At 33.6% G+C, this 17,782-nt stretch overlaps 1 protein-coding gene across 1 annotated transcript; it reads left to right on the forward strand.

Annotated features, from left to right (window-relative positions):
- Positions 1 to 1,274: 1,274 nt before the first annotated feature.
- Positions 1,275 to 3,138, forward strand: LOC107922719 (berberine bridge enzyme-like 8). Its single transcript, XM_016852866.2, has one exon. The coding sequence runs from the start codon at positions 1,322 to 1,324 to the stop codon at positions 2,921 to 2,923; it is 1,602 nt and encodes a 533-aa protein (XP_016708355.1). The 5' UTR covers positions 1,275 to 1,321; the 3' UTR covers positions 2,924 to 3,138.
- Positions 3,139 to 17,782: the final 14,644 nt, after the last annotated feature.

The following is a 17,782-nucleotide window of genomic DNA, read 5'->3' on the forward strand; positions in this document are numbered from 1 at the left end:
GACGTGTTGAATTATATGACGATATCGATATGCAAAATAAAATACGAGTAAAAAAAGATGGAGAGTGCTAGACTGACGACACCTGTTAATTTCTAAAATTGAATATAAATACACATTGTGAAATGGATATATATTTTTCAAATTCGCACTCGCCCTTACTTTTAATTAATATATTATTTATAATAATGACATTATGTTAGAACTTATAAAATAACATTGTGATACAAAAAATTTTGATTCCAAATAATAATTAAAAATAACCAACTTATTCCCCCGCCCCCACGTAAAATCTGTCTAGTTTATAGATAGACCAGATAGATTGAGATCAACACTACAATCAAAATTTCAAAAAAAAAAAACACACATAAAAATGGCCCAAAAACATTAAATAAAATTTTAAGTATTTCAATTTTTAATTTAATTCATTAATGATGTAGAGAACTGTGATTTATAAATTTTATGTATTAATATTGCATCAAATATAATCTTAGAAAACTTAATTTTGAAAAGTTTTAGTTTGGTTAAACTTATTTTTTCAATAATAAAATATTATTTATCTTTATATTAAGCAATTACAAATATATACATAAAAGATAATATTTTATTTTGGAAAAAAAAAAGAGTGGCTTTGGAATTTCCATATACAAATCATAAATGAAGCTTAACTGTATTTAAAGTTAATATTTTAGATAAAATCGTATGTAAATTCCAACCTACCGTCAATCCCTCAAATACAAGTGCTGTTATGCTTGTCGAAATTTAAATTTTTATTCAACTTTGAGTTGGTTTGATGGTTAATGTGTTCATCGTCTCAAGTGTAATATTTGAGATTCGAGTTATGTTAATTGTTTTACTGTTTTCCCTTATAATTCATCACTTTTTTAAATAATAATAATAATTATTATTATTCATAATTTCTATAGACATTATATTCGGTAATACATTGAAATTTCTGGGAAAATTTAAATTCAAGCAAATGTGGCCTTAACGAGTAACGATGGAACTACATATCGATGGCCTGATGGAGTTTATCTTCTTCCATACATATTTCGTTCCCATTTGCCATCCCATTAGAAATTCAAGTTTGATTTCAACATTCTCAACTACAGCAAAACCTCATGGTCAAGGATAAACTGGACCGCTATGTATGAAGACAACTAGTCATGGTAAAGGATATAATGATAAACATGGACATTTTCCAATATTTTTTATAAACTTGAATTTTTCTTCTTCTTCTTCTCTGCAAACGAATACTATAAATATGGAGCCTCCGTATTCATCTTCATCATATCCTCAGCCATATTAATTTATAGCTCAAAAAATGAAGTCCCTACAGTTCTCAATGTTACTGCTTTCTCTTGTTTTGGCTGCTCTTTTGTCATTTTCAACGGGGGCTTTGCCTCAGGAAGATTTTCTTCGATGCCTTTCCCTTCGTTCAAATGATTCTTCTACTATTTCCAGTGTGATTTACACACGAAATAATCCTTCTTATTCAACTGTTTTGGAATCTACAATACGAAATCTTCGGTTCAATTCGACTAATACCCCAAAGCCTTTGGTCATCGTAACACCATCGCGAACATCCCATTTTCAAGCAACGATTTACTGTTCGAGGAAACATGGGCTCCAAATTAGGACCCGAAGTGGCGGCCATGATTACGAAGGTCTTTCGTATGTTGCCAAAGTCCCCTTTGTTGTCGTCGACTTGGTTAATTTCCGAACGGTGGATGTTGACGTTGAAAACAGAGTTGCATGGGTTCAAGCTGGTGCGATTCTCGGTGAAATTTATTATAGAATTGCAGAAAAAAGTAGAACACTCGCCTTTGCGGGTGGCATTTTTCATTCAATTGGAGTTGGCGGTTATATTAGCGGCGGAGGATTCGGGTTATTGTTCAGAAAATATGGTACTGCCGGTGATAACGTGATTGACGCTCAATTCATCGACGTAAATGGAAGAATTCTTGATAGGAAATCTATGGGGGAAGATTTGTTTTGGGCAATTCGAGGTGGTGGTGGTGGTAGTTTTGGGATCGTACTTGCCTGGAAACTAAAACTTGTTCCAGTTCCTGCAATTGTGACGGTATTTTCCGTCAACCGAACACTCGAACAAAACGCTACCCAACTCATCCTTCGATGGCAAGAGATCGCTCATCAACTTCCCGATGAAATGAATCCCGACGTTACAATGTTGAGCGTTAATTCAACTCAAGACGGGAGGAAAACAATTCTTGCTTCGTTCAGTTCATTGTTCCTCGGCACCATTGACGAGCTTCTCCCAATTATGCAACAAAGATTCCCCGAGCTTGGATTATCAAGACAGGATTGCTCCGAAATGAGTTGGATCGAATCGGTCCTTTACTTCAACCAACTCCAAAACCAACCCTTGGAAATTTTGCTTAACAGAACTTTCCGAACCTCTGTTGGCGGCCAATACTACAAAATCAAATCTGACTACGTAAAGGAACCCATCTCCGAAACTGCATTGAATGGTTTATTTTCAAGACTTTCCGATGAAGAAGCCTCGTCGGCCTTCATTATCTTCATGGCTTATGGCGGAATCATGGATCGGATTCCTGAGGACGCAACACCATTCCCACATCGAGCTGGCAATTTGTACAAAATCTATTACGACGTGAATTGGCAAGAACAAGACAACGTCAACTCGCAAAAATACATCGATTGGTCAAGAAGAGTTTATAATTATATGACTCCATTTGTTTCGAAATCTCCCCGAGAGGCTTATGCCAATTATCGAGATCTTGACATTGGCTCCAACAATGTGGGTATCACAAGCTATAGGCAAGCAAGCGTTTGGGGTCGTAAATATTTCAAAAACAACTTTGATCGATTGGTGCAAGTGAAGACAAAAATTGATCCTCAAAACTTTTTCAAGCATGAACAAAGCATTCCTCCCCTGCATTAGCATGCTGAAAAAAAGAAAGAATTATGTGTCATTGAAGAAAATTAAGTAAAATAAAAGGGTTTCAATACAAATTAGATTTGTCAGATTGCTAAATAGAGAGTTTAGGGCATTTATAGTGTGATCGTAGAACCCTGGACTAATAAATTATGTGTCAATAAATTACCTTAGTTCTTCGGAACAATTTGGAAGTAGGCTTTATCGGTTCTTTCTCCCAATTATTTTGTATTTGATGCTTTAAATTTTGATGCAATATCTGATGTTATATTATATTGAAAGAGTATTTAGGTTAGAATAAAACCATATTCAAATGGTACTATAAAAACAATAAAAATAAAAATATATGAAATCCATTTTTTAATAGTTTAATATTATATCAGCATTTTTATAAATTTAAAGAAAATCTTAAAATTCAAGATAAAATTATTAAAAAAGGATAACATCCATTAAAAATATAAATTTAATGATACATCGTTTCATGCATAATAAATAAAATTAATAGTATTTATTTTTAAATAAAATTAATAGTATTCATCTAATTTTTTACGTAATTATTATTTTTATTTATATCTTTAAATCAAACGATAATACACATTTAAATTTATATTTATCTGATTCATATACTAAGTGTACACTTTTAATATATATAATTAGGATGGTATAAACTTTTAATATGAAACTAAGAAATCATATATAAAAAGTTGGGACGACATAAAAATTTGGTCACAAGCCGAAATTTGCGGAAAATTTTCAATCAGATATCACCTCGTCACAAGTAATGAAGCACCTGATACACGTTGATGGCTTGTGGAATTGCATCCTATAGAATTGATGATAGAATGTTCTTTAGAACATAGACTTTCTTATGCATTTAAGTCATAATTTACTTAAGTATTTAATTTTAGGATAATTTATGTTTTGATCACTTGACTTTAAAAAGTTATAAAATAGTTATTGAACTGTTTAAAATTTTCATTTAAGTCATTGAATTGTTAAGTTTTTTTCTTAAAAATTTTAGCTAGCGAACTCTAAGCAATAATTTGACAATTTGTACGATGGATTAGTACCTATTGATGAGTAGAATCTATCTTACATCTAAGTTAATTTGACATTCAGTGCTAGAGATCGGCTAAAAAAATTATTTGGATTTTAATTTGTAAATTCGTAACGTTTAAAGTTGTTTTACGAAAAAATAAATCATAGAAAAGAATAGAAATGAAAACTTTCGATTAGTGTAGGTAGTACGAACAAAAAATTCATGAAACAACGGTTTCAACAATGACTTTCAAATAATTCAAAAATTATTTTATAACTTTTTAAAACTAAAATCTTCAAAACTTCAACATATTAATAATTTTATTTTTAGTGAATCAAGAAGAAGACAAAATCCTACTATAACCTGAATTTAAGCCGCACATGAAGCGATGAATATTCTAATTATCAACCGTACATAATCTAATATACTAATAATATAATAAAAATTAGTCTAATTTACTCTTTAAACCAGTTATAAAAGAATGACAAATGCCACGTCATTATAATAATGACATAATTTTTTCTTTCTGAAAGGACAACTTAAAATTTAATGGCCTAGTTACAATCTAAAAATTTAGTCAATGTTGAAACCGAGCAACAGCTGGAACCATCAAAGCAGGATATGAACCGAACCAAATGACTGTTTAAGTAAATTTGATAAACATTGAGGGTAAAGATTCAAACAAAGCTACCCGTAACCCTCATTTCGCCTATAAAAGAAAGCTGAGATTGTCATTTCCAAACCACTAATTTTATCGAGGCTTTAACCATTCTTGAATCCAAGAAGCTTCCAATGGAGCTTTCGTTTATCTTTTTAGATTTGATTTTATAAGATTAAACTTATAGTCAAATTTCTCCCGTATCTAAAATGATGAATTTATAAAGAAAAAAGATCATAATGTTTTAAAGGTTTAGTTTTTGAGGGTTGTTTTACGAGCTGCTATTATCTGTTTTACGACATTTTCCCGGGTAAAGCTGAGTTTTTCTATCAAAGGTTTGGAATATGAGTGTTGTTTTGTAGTAAGTGCAGCGATGATTAAAATGAGGTTTAGGGTTAACGAGGCAAGGCTTTGCCTTAGCTTTGATTACAATATAATCCCTAATGAGCTGCCTTTATCTTTCTTACGACGTTTTTCCGATTGAATGTTCAAGATTTATAAACAAATGTTTGGTTTTCGAGTGTTGTTTTGTAGTGGTTGCAGCGATGATTAAAATGAGGTTTAGGGTTGTAACGAGCCAAGTTTTTGCCTAAGCCATGAATACAATATAATCTCTAATGAGCTGCCGTTATCTTTTTTACAACGTTTTTCCGACCGAATGTTCAAAATTTTAAACAAATGTTTGGTTTTTTGAGTGTTGTTTTGTGGTAAGCGAAGCGATGATTTAAAATAAATTGAGGTGTAGGGTTGTAACGAGCGAAGGATGTGCCTAAGCTATGTTCCCAATATAATCACTAATTAGGTGCCGTTAGTCTTTTTTACGGCGTTTTTCCAATTTGAAGTTCAAGATTTTCAAACAATTGTTTGTTTTTGAATGTTGTTTTGTAGTAATCGCAGCCATGATTAAAACAAGGTTTAGGGTTAACGAGCGAAGTCTTGTCTTTGCTTTGATTTCATTTTAATCTCTTATGAGCTGCTGTTATCTCTTCTATGGTGTTTTTTTTCCCACTGAGTTTGTTACCTTCAGGTGGAGGTTTGGTTTTCAAGCATTGTTTTGTAGTCAATGCAGCAGTGATTAAGTTCCAAGTTCAGCACTTTTGCTTCGATTACATTTTTAATCACTTGTGAGCTGCAGCTACTTTTTAAGATTGTAAATTTACTTTGTTCTCGTTTTGAAATTAGAGGTTTTTTTTGTTAGTTTGTTTTTTATATAATAATTTAGTTTTCAATCGAAGCTTGAAAGATCTTTAAGCCTGTCTTAAAGATCCTGTCTTTTGTTCTTTTTTTCTTTTAATATTATCTTTTTATCTTAAAATGACGCAATAAATCCTCAAAAATTCGACCCTAATGAAAATGAAAATATTTAAGGGAAATTATATAGTATAATCTCAAATTTTCATAGGTCTTCAAACCCTATTCTGACAAGATGTAATGATTGATAATGACATAGCCGCTTGGATTTGGATCCAACATATTGATTGAGATCCTCCTCGGTGATCTAGCCGAGCTAATGGTGATCGTCGGACGACCCGATCTTACGCGTGGGTTTTTATTTTAGTTCTTAAATATGTTAGCTATTGTAGGTTTGTACTTTACTTAGCTATTGTAGGTTTGTGCTTTACTAATCAAAGTTAATTATCCCTTGTAAAGACTATAAAAAAGAAAAATAAAACATGCCTATGTCGGTAATGAGGCAGCCCCACAGTTTCTTTGGTTAACTTGATCATGCATCTTTGTTGCCCATCGATTATAACCGTTCTTGGCAAGATATTTTAGCCCAACTTTTTGCTTTCAGACCCCAAAAACAGCCCTCTGAAAACACAAGCGACGCACAATTCTAAGGGCTAACATCATCCCTTGAGTCGTTTTCACGGCTTCGTTGAAGCCTATACGGACATACCGTGTGATTTTTTTGGTCGAGTTGGATTTATTAATTTTTTAAAGTTTGTCTAATTTAAATTAAAAAATCATTAATGTTTTATAAAAATTAAGAACAAGTGTTAGCATCTTTATTCTAAAAAATGGAAACAAAATTGAATTCAGTTTAATATAAAATCGAACTAAATGCTGATTCAGCAAATGTTTGGAGAGTTCTCGTAAGCTTCAATCGGGCTTCAACTCAACCCTTTTCCCAAACATAGCACTTAAACAGGTCAAGCGAGTTGAGCCATTTTCATTTCACCCTCGTCTAATTCAAATTTTAATATTCAAAAAAATTTAAACAGAAAAAATATTTTGAAAGTTACATTTGCATAGTGTCAAATAAATGTTTTTTTATAATTGTTTATATGATTAATATTAAATATTTTAATTGTTAAATTTATTAATATAATTGTGTTGTATGTCAATTTTAACCCATTTATATCAAAATTTAATTTAGTCTTACCTAACCTACTAAAATTAAACTTAAAACTCAAAATCTTAACTACTCAAAGCTCAATTTACATTAAAACTTTCAATGGCTCAAACTCTAAGTCCAAATCAAAATAAAAAACCTTAGCTCACAACTTAAATTTTTCTCAACTAAATCCTAGCCTTTGCCACCACCAACTCCACTAGTCACAATTGCTCCACCACCAACTCTATTAGCCACACTTGCTCCACTACCACTTGTACCTACAAATGAAGACATAAACAATAAAAAAATATTTTGTAAATGACTATATAAGTCTTCTCATATTTTGTATTTAAAGGAGAAAAAAGTTTTTGGAGAGAAAGTTATTATAAAGGATTTTTGGAGAGGTTTTTTGGAGAGTAATCAAGGAGAAGAGTTATTGTAAAGGCTAGTTTTTTGGAGAGGCTGGTTCTTTTTTTTGGAGATTAATCGAAGATCAAAGCAAAATAGATTTCTTTGTCTATTCTCGTTTTAAGTTCTTTGTTTGTTTATTGTTTTCCTTTTAATTTTATTTTGTTTTTTATACGAAAGTAAAAATAAAAGAAAGAAGCTTACCCATTTTAGAATTACCGAAAAAGGGTTTTTTTTGAGGTCCGGCTGCTGTTTACGGTGGCGCCAACGGCGGCCCGGCGACCGGACGGTGACCGGCCTTGTGGCCGGAAATCACCCACCCTCTCCCTCTCTTTTTTTTTCTTCACCCACCCTCTCCCTCTCTTTTTTTTTCTTTCCTTTCAAGTGCAAAAATGGTTTTTTTTAAAGAAAATTGGCCTTTTATAGCCCTCCAAAACGACGTCATCTTGGGGTTGGCTATTAAACCCCAAAACAACGTCGTTTTGACTTGGACTGGATCGACCCGACCCGACCCTCCTAGGATCCGCGTGTTTTTTAATGGAAGGGCTAATTGCGCTTTTAGCCCTTCTGCTTTTTTTATTTACTTTGCAATTAAGTCATTTTTTATTTTTAATTTAGTCCCGAAGTTTGTCGCAATTTTCAATTTAGTCATCGCTGATGTACTGCGTTTTGATGGGAAGGAATAATTACTGTTTCGGTCCCCCTATCAGATCACATCTTATTTTAACATTGATATTAGTTTTTTCTTTTTATTTTTATTCGTTTTTTTATTTCAATAAATAAGGCAACGCGCCGATTTAACATTAAGTCGTAGATTTCATCGCTATATTGGGTGAATATCAATCGGCTTGTGTTAAAAACGGAATGTCTTTTTCAAAAGAAATCGAAATTATAAAAATTCTCGTGTTTTGATCGGATCATGATTAAATGTCACATTGAACTCGTATTTTTGAAAATTAAGACAACACATGTTTAACGAGATACCAATTTTGAGCGTCGCGAGGGTGCTAATACCTTTCTCGTGCATAACCGACTCCCGAACCCTATTTTTTTCTCTGGCTTTAAACGTAAACCTAAACTCAGCCTTCTTTTTGTTTAAAAAATAAATTTTCTTTTGAAAAAGAGGATTTATTAGGTGTCCGATCACACCTAGGAAAAATGATCGGTGGCGACTCTCTTTTTTAATAAAATCAAAAGTCGATTTTTAAATTTCCAATAAATCACCTCAATTAGTGACCAAAAGAAGAAATTTTTACGTCGCTACAACTGGCGACTCCACTAGGGACAAAATTTTTGAGAGTCGAGTCGAATTAAACGCGTGTTGTCAAAATTTTCAAATTTCCTTGTTCAAATTAATATTTAGTTGTGATCCTCAAATTTTGTTTTAAAAAAAAATCATGCATTTGCATCATGTTGTAAATATTTTTCTAACTTGTTTTATCTTTTGCTTTTCAGCTCTAAGTTTTTATAGTTTTAGTTTCGTAGTTTTAAAATAAGATGAAAGGTTTGTGAGTTTCTCCCCACACACCGTGCACTTCCATTTTGCATAACATAAGCTCTTGCCCGGGCTCCGTCCGTTTAAGTGAAAGTAAACGCTATGCCTTCGTGAGTTAACTCGTCCCTCTGCACAAGCTAGTGAATACTTTCGGGTTACATATGACTTATGCTTTCGTGAGTTAACTTGTCCCTTCGCATAGGCATAAGTAAATGTGATCCCTCGAATTGAACTCGCAAGCTTGTGATAGGCAATGACCGAGGCTTCGTACTAATCTTAGCAGATGACAGTACGGACAATTCGAGTACCTGGCTAGAACCAAAACCGCATATAGTGAACCGTACGAGCCACTTGACTAGAGCCATGCTGAACCTCCGTCTGTTTAGTAGTCACCAAAATAAGTACACGGGAAAAACACCTCTCACATTCTGTTTCTTTTACATTTATGCCTGTTGCAAAGGAATCTGGTCCATTGGACCAAGTAGCTTAATTTGTTAGATTTTCCACAGTCTTTCTCTGGTCATTTTTGTTGTACTAACCAACGTTGTTTGTCTGTATTTCTATTTTTCACCATGCATCATAGGCATCTTGTTAGGAAGATGTTGATTAGAGATTGGTTGCCAAAAATGGGTTTCTGATGGAGGAGTCAATTACACAAGTGACCGAAACGTTTTATAATAGACTCTTTTGATTAATGAAATGCCTAAGTAGGGACCATCTTGGAATCAACACCAAATTCTTGCATATTCAATCATGACTAACATTCATTTGTCATTCATCCATTTATCTATTCATTGCATGTACACATCACCATAATCATTCATTGAGGGTAAAACCGTATAATCCGCAGTTGCGACATTCCAAGTCTGGAATCACGCCATTCTTATAGGATGCGCCAAAAAGCTAGAATTATGAAAGCCGAGTTTAATGAGAGAATTGAAAGGATGGAAAAGACCCAAAAAGGATTGCAAAAGCCTTAGGCCGAGAATTAGAATGGGAACCCATAACGTACCCTCTTTTGTCAAAAATATTTATATCTGCAGGAATGATATACCCCAGGCAAGATAATCCACGAAGCACACTGTTATTAATTGAAAGGGGTTTTCAGAATGTCAGTATAAATGTCATTGGCAAAGGAGATGATGTAATTAAAGATGTTTCAACGATACACCTGGATTCGTTTTGAACAATTGGACTGCTGTTGATCTCCTTGTAGTTTCTAAGTCTTCTCCAGAGTAATGCTCAATGTTAACACTCTTCTTTTTGTGTGTCCCTAAGTAATAGAGGGATTCTTTTGTAAGAGCTTATGATTTGCTATTTATCATTTAAATGAACATTAATGAAGATGCATTTTGTCCTGGTCTTTACATCCTCATTAACTTCATAATTTTTTTCCTTTTCTCATAGCCTGTCATTGCATATATCTCACGTCATACCATGCTTGTTGGTCCTAATATTTTGATGCTCCTCTACGTTTTCTTTTCCATTCAATTTTCATGTGCTTAGATATCAACGATATGAACAAACCCGTTACAAATCTTGAAATCGATTTCTAGAAGGCTATTTGTTTAGGAGAGTTTGAAGCTAAGGAAAATGCTAAAGACTATGTCTCGTCTCCTGACTTACTAAGAATGGTAAAACAAGAAGATAAACAGATTCTACCTCATCAAGAATCTGTTGAGATAGTAAACTTGGGAAATGAAGAAAAGAAACAAGAAGTGAAGATTGGGACCTCTATTTCAGATAACACCAAACATGATTTGATCACTTTGCTCCATGAGTACAAAAATGCATTTGCATGGTCGTATCAGGACATGCCAGGATTGGATGAGGATGTAGTAGTCCACAAACTCCCACTGAAACCAGAATGCAAACCCATTCAACAGAAGCTAAAACGAATGAGACCTGGAATGCTCTAAAAGATAAAAGAAAAAGTCAAGAAACAATTTGATGCTGGCTTCCTACAAGTATCCAAGTATCCATAATGGGTAGTTAACATAGTTCCAGTACCGAAGAAAGACGGCAAAGTAAGAATGTGTGTGGATTATCGCGATTTGAATCGAGCAAGTCCTAAATATAATTTTCCTTTGCCACACATCGAAACATTGGTGGATAACACAACCAAACATTCATTGTTTTCGTTCATGGATGGATTCTCGGGTTATAATCAGATAAAGATGGATCCTGAGTACATGGAGAAAATTACTTTCTTAACGATGTGGGGAACATTCTGCTATAAGGTGATACCGTTCAGATTAAAGAATGCTGAGGAAACATATCAAAGGGCCATGGTGATGTTATTTCATGACATGATGCACAAAGAAATATAAGTCTACGTTGATGATATGATCGCCAAATCCAAGAGGGAAAGAGAGCATGTAGGAAACCTCAGGAAGTTGTTCGAAAGATTGAGAAAGTTCCAGCTGAAGCTTAATCCAACCAAGTGTACGTTTGAGGTTACCTCGGGATAATTGCTAAGCTTTATCATCAGCGAGAGAGGTATCGAAATTGTTCCAGATAAGATAAAAGCCATACAAGAACTACGACCTCCGCGCATGCAAAAAGAAGTCAGAGGATTTTTAGGGAGGTTGAACTACATCGCTCGGTTCATTGCTCAACTTACCAACCAATATGACCCAATTTTTCGACTCATTCGAAAACATAATTCGGGAGAATGGAACGAAGAGTGTCAAGTGGCTTTTGACAAGATAAAACAGTATTTGTCTAGTCCTCCGATGCTAGTGCCACCAACTCTAGGAAGACCGTTAATATTGTATCTGACTGTGTTTGAGAATTCAATGGGTTGCGTACTAGGGCAACATGATGAGTCAGGGAAAAGAGAAAAGGCGATTTACTATCTCAACAAAAAGTTCACAGAGTATGAGGCAAAGTCTCGTTAATTGAAAATTTTTGTTGCGCTTTGGTTTGGGTAGTTCGGAGGCTCAGGCAATATATGTTGTATCATACAACATGGTTAATTTTAAAGCTGGACCCAATAAAGTACATGATGGAATCACCTGCACTCTCAAGAAAAATGGCACGATGACAGATCCTACTTGTAATGACCCAAAATTCACAGGCACCGGAAAAAGTACATTATCGGGCCTCCGTCTTAGTAAATCGAGTTCGAAATAATTACTAGAAATATTTATGAGTCTAGCGATGTGTTTAATTAGGTTTAAATTAGGTGAATTTAGCTTAATTTAGAGTAATTAGTAAAAATGACTAAATTGAATAAAGGATGAAAGTTAAATTGTAGATTAAAAGAAAATGAAGAGGACCAAAATGGCAATTATGCCATTTGTCCTAAGTGAGGCGGCATAAGCATAAAAATCTGAGATTTTTATGTGTTAAAATATATATTAAATTATTATTATTAAAAGTAAAGTAAATAGAAAGAAAATAAAGTAAAGAACAAAGAAAAGAAACAGAATAGGCAAACGAAAAGCAGGGGAAGGAAAGAAAGAAAGAAGAAAGAAAAGAAAAAGGGAGAATTAGGGTTTGAAGGTTTGAAAGTTTAATAGGTAAATTAATTTAGCCATTTTTACTTAATTTTAATGTTTTAAAAGCTTTAGAACAAAGTTTTGATGAAATTAAATTAATATTTTGAAAGTTACTAGAATTCTAAATATTGTTTATGTTGAATAAAAAAAATGAAATAGGGGTTTAATTGAATGAAATTCAAGTTAAAATAGATATAAGGATTGAATTGCAAAGTAAGCTATAAGTTTTGTGTTTTAGGGACTAAATTGAGGAAAATTTCGGAATTAAGAAAATATGTTGAAAATTTAATAGTTAAATTTGAGTTTAAATGAAATTTGAATAGACATAAGGTGTGAATTGGTGTTATAAATTTGGTTATTAACATTTTACATCAAAACAGTTTTGGGAAGTAGCAATGGTCTGACTTTGAAAATTCACTAAAAATTGTATAAATTGAACTTTAGGATGAACAAAATATGTAATTAAATCTTATTGAGTCTAATTTCTTATAGTATAAATATTGTAAGCAATGAATTGATGAATCAAGAGATATTTGAAATTTTGTAAGACTGGTTTGGGGTGATTTCGAGATGCCCTGTTTTAACTTTGGAAAATCATTATAAATTGTACAAAAATTATTATGGAGTGTAATTTATATGTGTGAACTCCTTAATGAATCTAGTTTCAAAATAAGTAAACAAGAACCTTATTCGAGTTCTGTACAATGAGATAATTTATTTTTAGTAGAGAGAGGTCAGAACTGTCAAATGAAATAACAGGGGAGTATTTAATGAATAAACTGTACTAATTGGCTAGACCAAAAATTCTGAAAATCTTATGGTGAGAAGATATATGAGTCTAGTTTTAAGGAAAATTTATGGATATTAATTTGGAGTTTCCTAGCTCAAGATATAAATGATTTAGTAACAATGACTCAAGTAGACAGCTTTGAATGAACATATAAGTAAATAGTGGAATTATGTGTATAAAAATGGTTAAATTTGCATGTTTAGGCTCATGAATTAAATTGAATTGTGTTATATTGATGATTACAAATTATTATTATTTTCGTAGTTAACAAAGAACCCAAGACATCGGTGCACAAAGGAAAGGAGAAAGCTATCGAGGATTAAAACAAGAAATTCACGGTTTGTATTACTATAATTCAAATTTCTTTTTATTAAATGTTTTATATCAATTCTATATTTAATAAGTGAATTATAAGGTAAGTATTGATATTTGAGTTGAATGAGAATTGAATTGAATGGTGAATGTGTATGTATAATTGAATTGTAAATTGATTTGAATGTGAAAGTTTTAATTGAAAAGTAATCTTGGAATGGAAATGAAAGTGAATTGAGAATAGAAATACCCTATTAACTAGTCGGGCTGAGTCGGATATAATTGGCATGCCATAGGATATGGAAGTGTACGGGATTTGCCGGCTTTACTGATCAGGCACTTTATGTGTCGTATTTCAGGCACCTCGTGTGTCGTTTTAGGCACTTTATGTGTCGTATACTGATTAGGTACTATGTACCGTTTTAGGCACAATGTGCCGTACTGGTGTGTTTGGGTTGGAATCCGTGTATCCGTTAAAGTCCGAAATGTTAATAGGGTGAATAATTGAAATGAGAAGTTCAAATGAATTTGATCGACTGTACTAGTGAATATGAAAGAAATTAAAATTGTGGACTGAAAGTTTAGATTGGAAATGAAATGCATGGATTTAAAATGATTGTGGTGATTAAAACCTGGTAAATGTGATTTGTAACTAAAATTGAATAATGGCTAAAGATTGTTTATTTATTGTTATTTAATGATAACTTAAAAAAAAGAATTGTTATTTGATGCTGAGTTCTTATTTTATTTTATTTTAATTGCTATTGCAATTTGAATTATGGTAATATCACTGAGTATGAAATACTCAGCGTACGGTTGTTTCCGTGCGCAAGTTAATAGAAGTCTAGTGTCCTGGTCCAGCATCCGAGTGATCCCGACTTCAACGTAAAGATTTTGGGTGATGTTTTCTTTCTTAATTGAAAGTGGCATGTACTAGGTGATTTATAAGTTATATAGATATACTTGTAAAGTTAGTTATAAGAATGGTATACCATATTTTGTTATTAGTTTGATAAAATGGTAAATATTATATTATATAGTTTGGTATAAGTTGGAATGAAAAAAAATGAATGAAGTTATTAGTTAATTTGGATTAATATTATGAATGTTTAGTTATTAAATGACTATGTTAATGAATTGGTTATGATTTAGATATATTTAGGTTTAAATTGTTTTTGATTGTGCCATTGGTTTTGGATTAGGTGGTTTTTGGTTTGAATTTGCAGGGGGTTTTATGTAAAAATTAAGAAGAAATGCTGTCGAAATTTTTGTAAAAAAAATAAAATAAAATAAATATATATTTCCCTGAATACTCGAACAAGTCACGTTTCATTCCACTTTAATACTTGTGTTGGGCTTCGAAAGTCCATTATAGGGACATGATTTTTCAATTATACTATGAATGTTATAATAATTGTAAAATATCCATAAGTTGTCTGATATATCCAGTAATGCCTCGTAGCCCTGTTCCGGCGACGGTTTGGGGTTAGGGGGTGTTACACTACTATCAGAATACGACATCATCTATGTGAGCCAAAAGTCGATAAAAGGGAGTGCAATAGCTGATTTATTAGCAACTCGAATAACGGAGGAATACGAGCTATTGAGATTTGACTTTCCAGATGAAGACTTGATGTGCATTTCAGAAAAAGAATGTGAATCATCCAAAAAAGAAGTCATGGAAGATGAGCTTTGATGGTGCATCGAACGCATTGGGGCATGGGATTGGAGCAGTCTTAGTATTGCCGGAAGGGAACCATTACCCACTCACTGCCACGCTAAACTTCTTCTGTACCAATAACATAGCGGAATATGAGGCATGTATCATGGGACTTCGTGTAGCTATTGAACGAAATGTCAAAACTTTAGAGGTATACGGAGACTCAGCCTTGGTGATTTACCAAATCCGTGGAGATTGGGAAGTGAGAGACTCGAAACTGGTTAAATACAGTGATCTAGTGGCAGATTTGATTAAAGAATTCAAAGAAATAACTTTTAATTACCTCCGATGAGAAGAAAACCAATTGGCTGATGCCCTGGCCACTTTGGCTTCAATGTTCAAAGCAAACAGAGAAACAGAAATAATGCCTCTCCAAATGAGCATATATGAAGTCCCTGCACATTGTTTCAGCATTGAAAAAGAGCCAGATGGACGGCCATGGTTCCATGATGTCTTAAAATATATCAAGAATAAAAAATATCCCGAACAAGCAAACGAGAACGACAAAAGAACAATCAGAAGAATGGCAGTGGGATTCGTTCTTGATGGGGACATCCTGTACAAAAGAGGAAAATATCAAGTGCTCTTGAGATGCGTAGATGATGTTGAAGCCAGAAAAATAATTGAAGATATCCATGAGGGAATTTGCGGGACATATGCCAATGGTTTCACTATGGCTAGGAAGATTATGAAACTAAGATATTACTGGTTGACGATGGAAAGCAACTGCATTAATTTCGCACAAAAATGCCACAAATGTCAAATTTATGGTGATAAAATTCATGTAGCCCCTTTGCCCCTTCACGTCATGACTTCTCCGTGGCCTTTTTCTATGTGGGGCATGGATGTTATAGGGCCAATTTCCTCAAAATTTTCTGATGGACACCGATTCATTTTTGTGGTTATTGATTACTTCACAAAATGGATAGAAGCCGCATCGTTTACCAATGTGATGAAGACTGCAGTTTGTAAGTTTTTGAAAAAGGAAATCATTTGTCGATATGGTTTGTCTGAAAGAATCATTTCAGATAACGCCTTGAATTTGAACAACAAGATGATGAAAGAAGTGTGTGAACGATTCCAAATAAAGCATCATAACTCCTCGCCCTATCGCCCAAAGATGAACGGAGCTGTTGAAGCAGCCGACAAGAATATTAAAAAGATTATTGGGAAAATGACCGAGACATGTAAAGACTGGCACGAGAAGCTACCATTTGCTTTGTATGCATATCGCACATCTGTACGAACATCTACGGGGGCAACTCCTTTCTCTCTGGTCTATGAAATGAAAGCTGTGCTACCTATCGAAGTTGAGATCCCCTCTCTACGAATCTTAATGAAGTCGAAATTAAAGGAAGCAGAATGGGTTCGAGCTTGATATGACCAGTTAAACCTCATCGAAGAAAAACGTCTAAAGGCAATTTGTCATGGACAGATGTACCAGAAGAGAATGATCGCGGCTCATGATAAGAAGGTACGGCCAAGAGAATTCCATGAAGGAGAACTCGTGCTAAGAAAGATTCTCTCAATACAAAGAGACCTGCGAGGAAAATGGGCACCAAATTGGGAAGGACCATACGTCGTAAAGAAGGTATTCTCGGGTGGAGCTTTGATTCTCACTGAGATAGATGGGAAGGAGTTACCGAATCCAGTGAACTCAGATGCTATGAAGAAATATTATGCCTAAAAAAAAAGAAAAGAAAAGAAAAGAAAGAAGAGGGATCAATGTGAAAACCCAAAAAGGGTGTCTTGATTAACACAAAAGATTAGGATGAAAACCCGAAAGGGCGTTCTAATGAAGCAAACACTAGCTTAAAAAGTAAGGCGTTTTGAATGGTGGGTCAAATCAGTGAGACTATAGTATTTGAAGCATTTCTGAAAGCTCGAAATCTTCTACGTAAGAAGTCATGCTCGAAAAGATTCTTGATTGAGGAACGTGGAAGAGTTCATGCGCTGAATATCTAAAGCATTTGTATTCGTTGAAATGCGATCCCTTTTCTCTTTATGAGATTTTTTACTATCATTGGTTAACTTTCTTTTTTTGCTACATTTGAAATAAATAAATGTGAGTTATCATTTTGTCCCTACCTGACCATTTTCATGCATTTCATTATGTGGTTCATTTATATGATAAATAGTGAAATGACATACTCTAAACAAAAAAAATGTTTAAGCATTACCCGGATAAGAATTGGATAAGTACAAGAACCTCAAAGTAAGGACAAAGTTCAATCAGAGGCAAAAGAGCGATATCTGAGAAACGTGGATTACTCGTGAAGTTTGAGGACAGGTACAGGGCCTGAAGAGAGAGTCAAGAGTCAAAGCAATGAACACAGATCATCAAAAATCATGACGAAAAAGGACATATGACAAACAAGCCCAAGGCACAAAGCATAATCATGTACGCATAAGGGCATTTAAGACCAACATGTGCATATCATGATAACATCATGCATGACATATACAGGTACTTCAGTAGAGCGAGAGGATGTGATGATAGCTGTACTAAATCAAAGGAAAAGACACCTGAGTTCTACCAAATGACAGGTTTTGGTATTTTGATGTTGTTACTTCCGTTTTCAAAAATCAACTCATATTGCGA

This window comes from Gossypium hirsutum, chromosome A11, assembly GCF_007990345.1.
Source record: "Gossypium hirsutum isolate 1008001.06 chromosome A11, Gossypium_hirsutum_v2.1, whole genome shotgun sequence".
Taxonomy (NCBI): domain Eukaryota; kingdom Viridiplantae; phylum Streptophyta; class Magnoliopsida; order Malvales; family Malvaceae; genus Gossypium; species Gossypium hirsutum.

What these genes read in the sequence shown, in the direction of transcription:
- LOC107922719 (XM_016852866.2), top strand. Translation starts at nt 1,322, where the DNA reads ATGAAGTCCCTACAGTTCTCAATGTTACTGCTTTCTCTTGTTTTGGCT.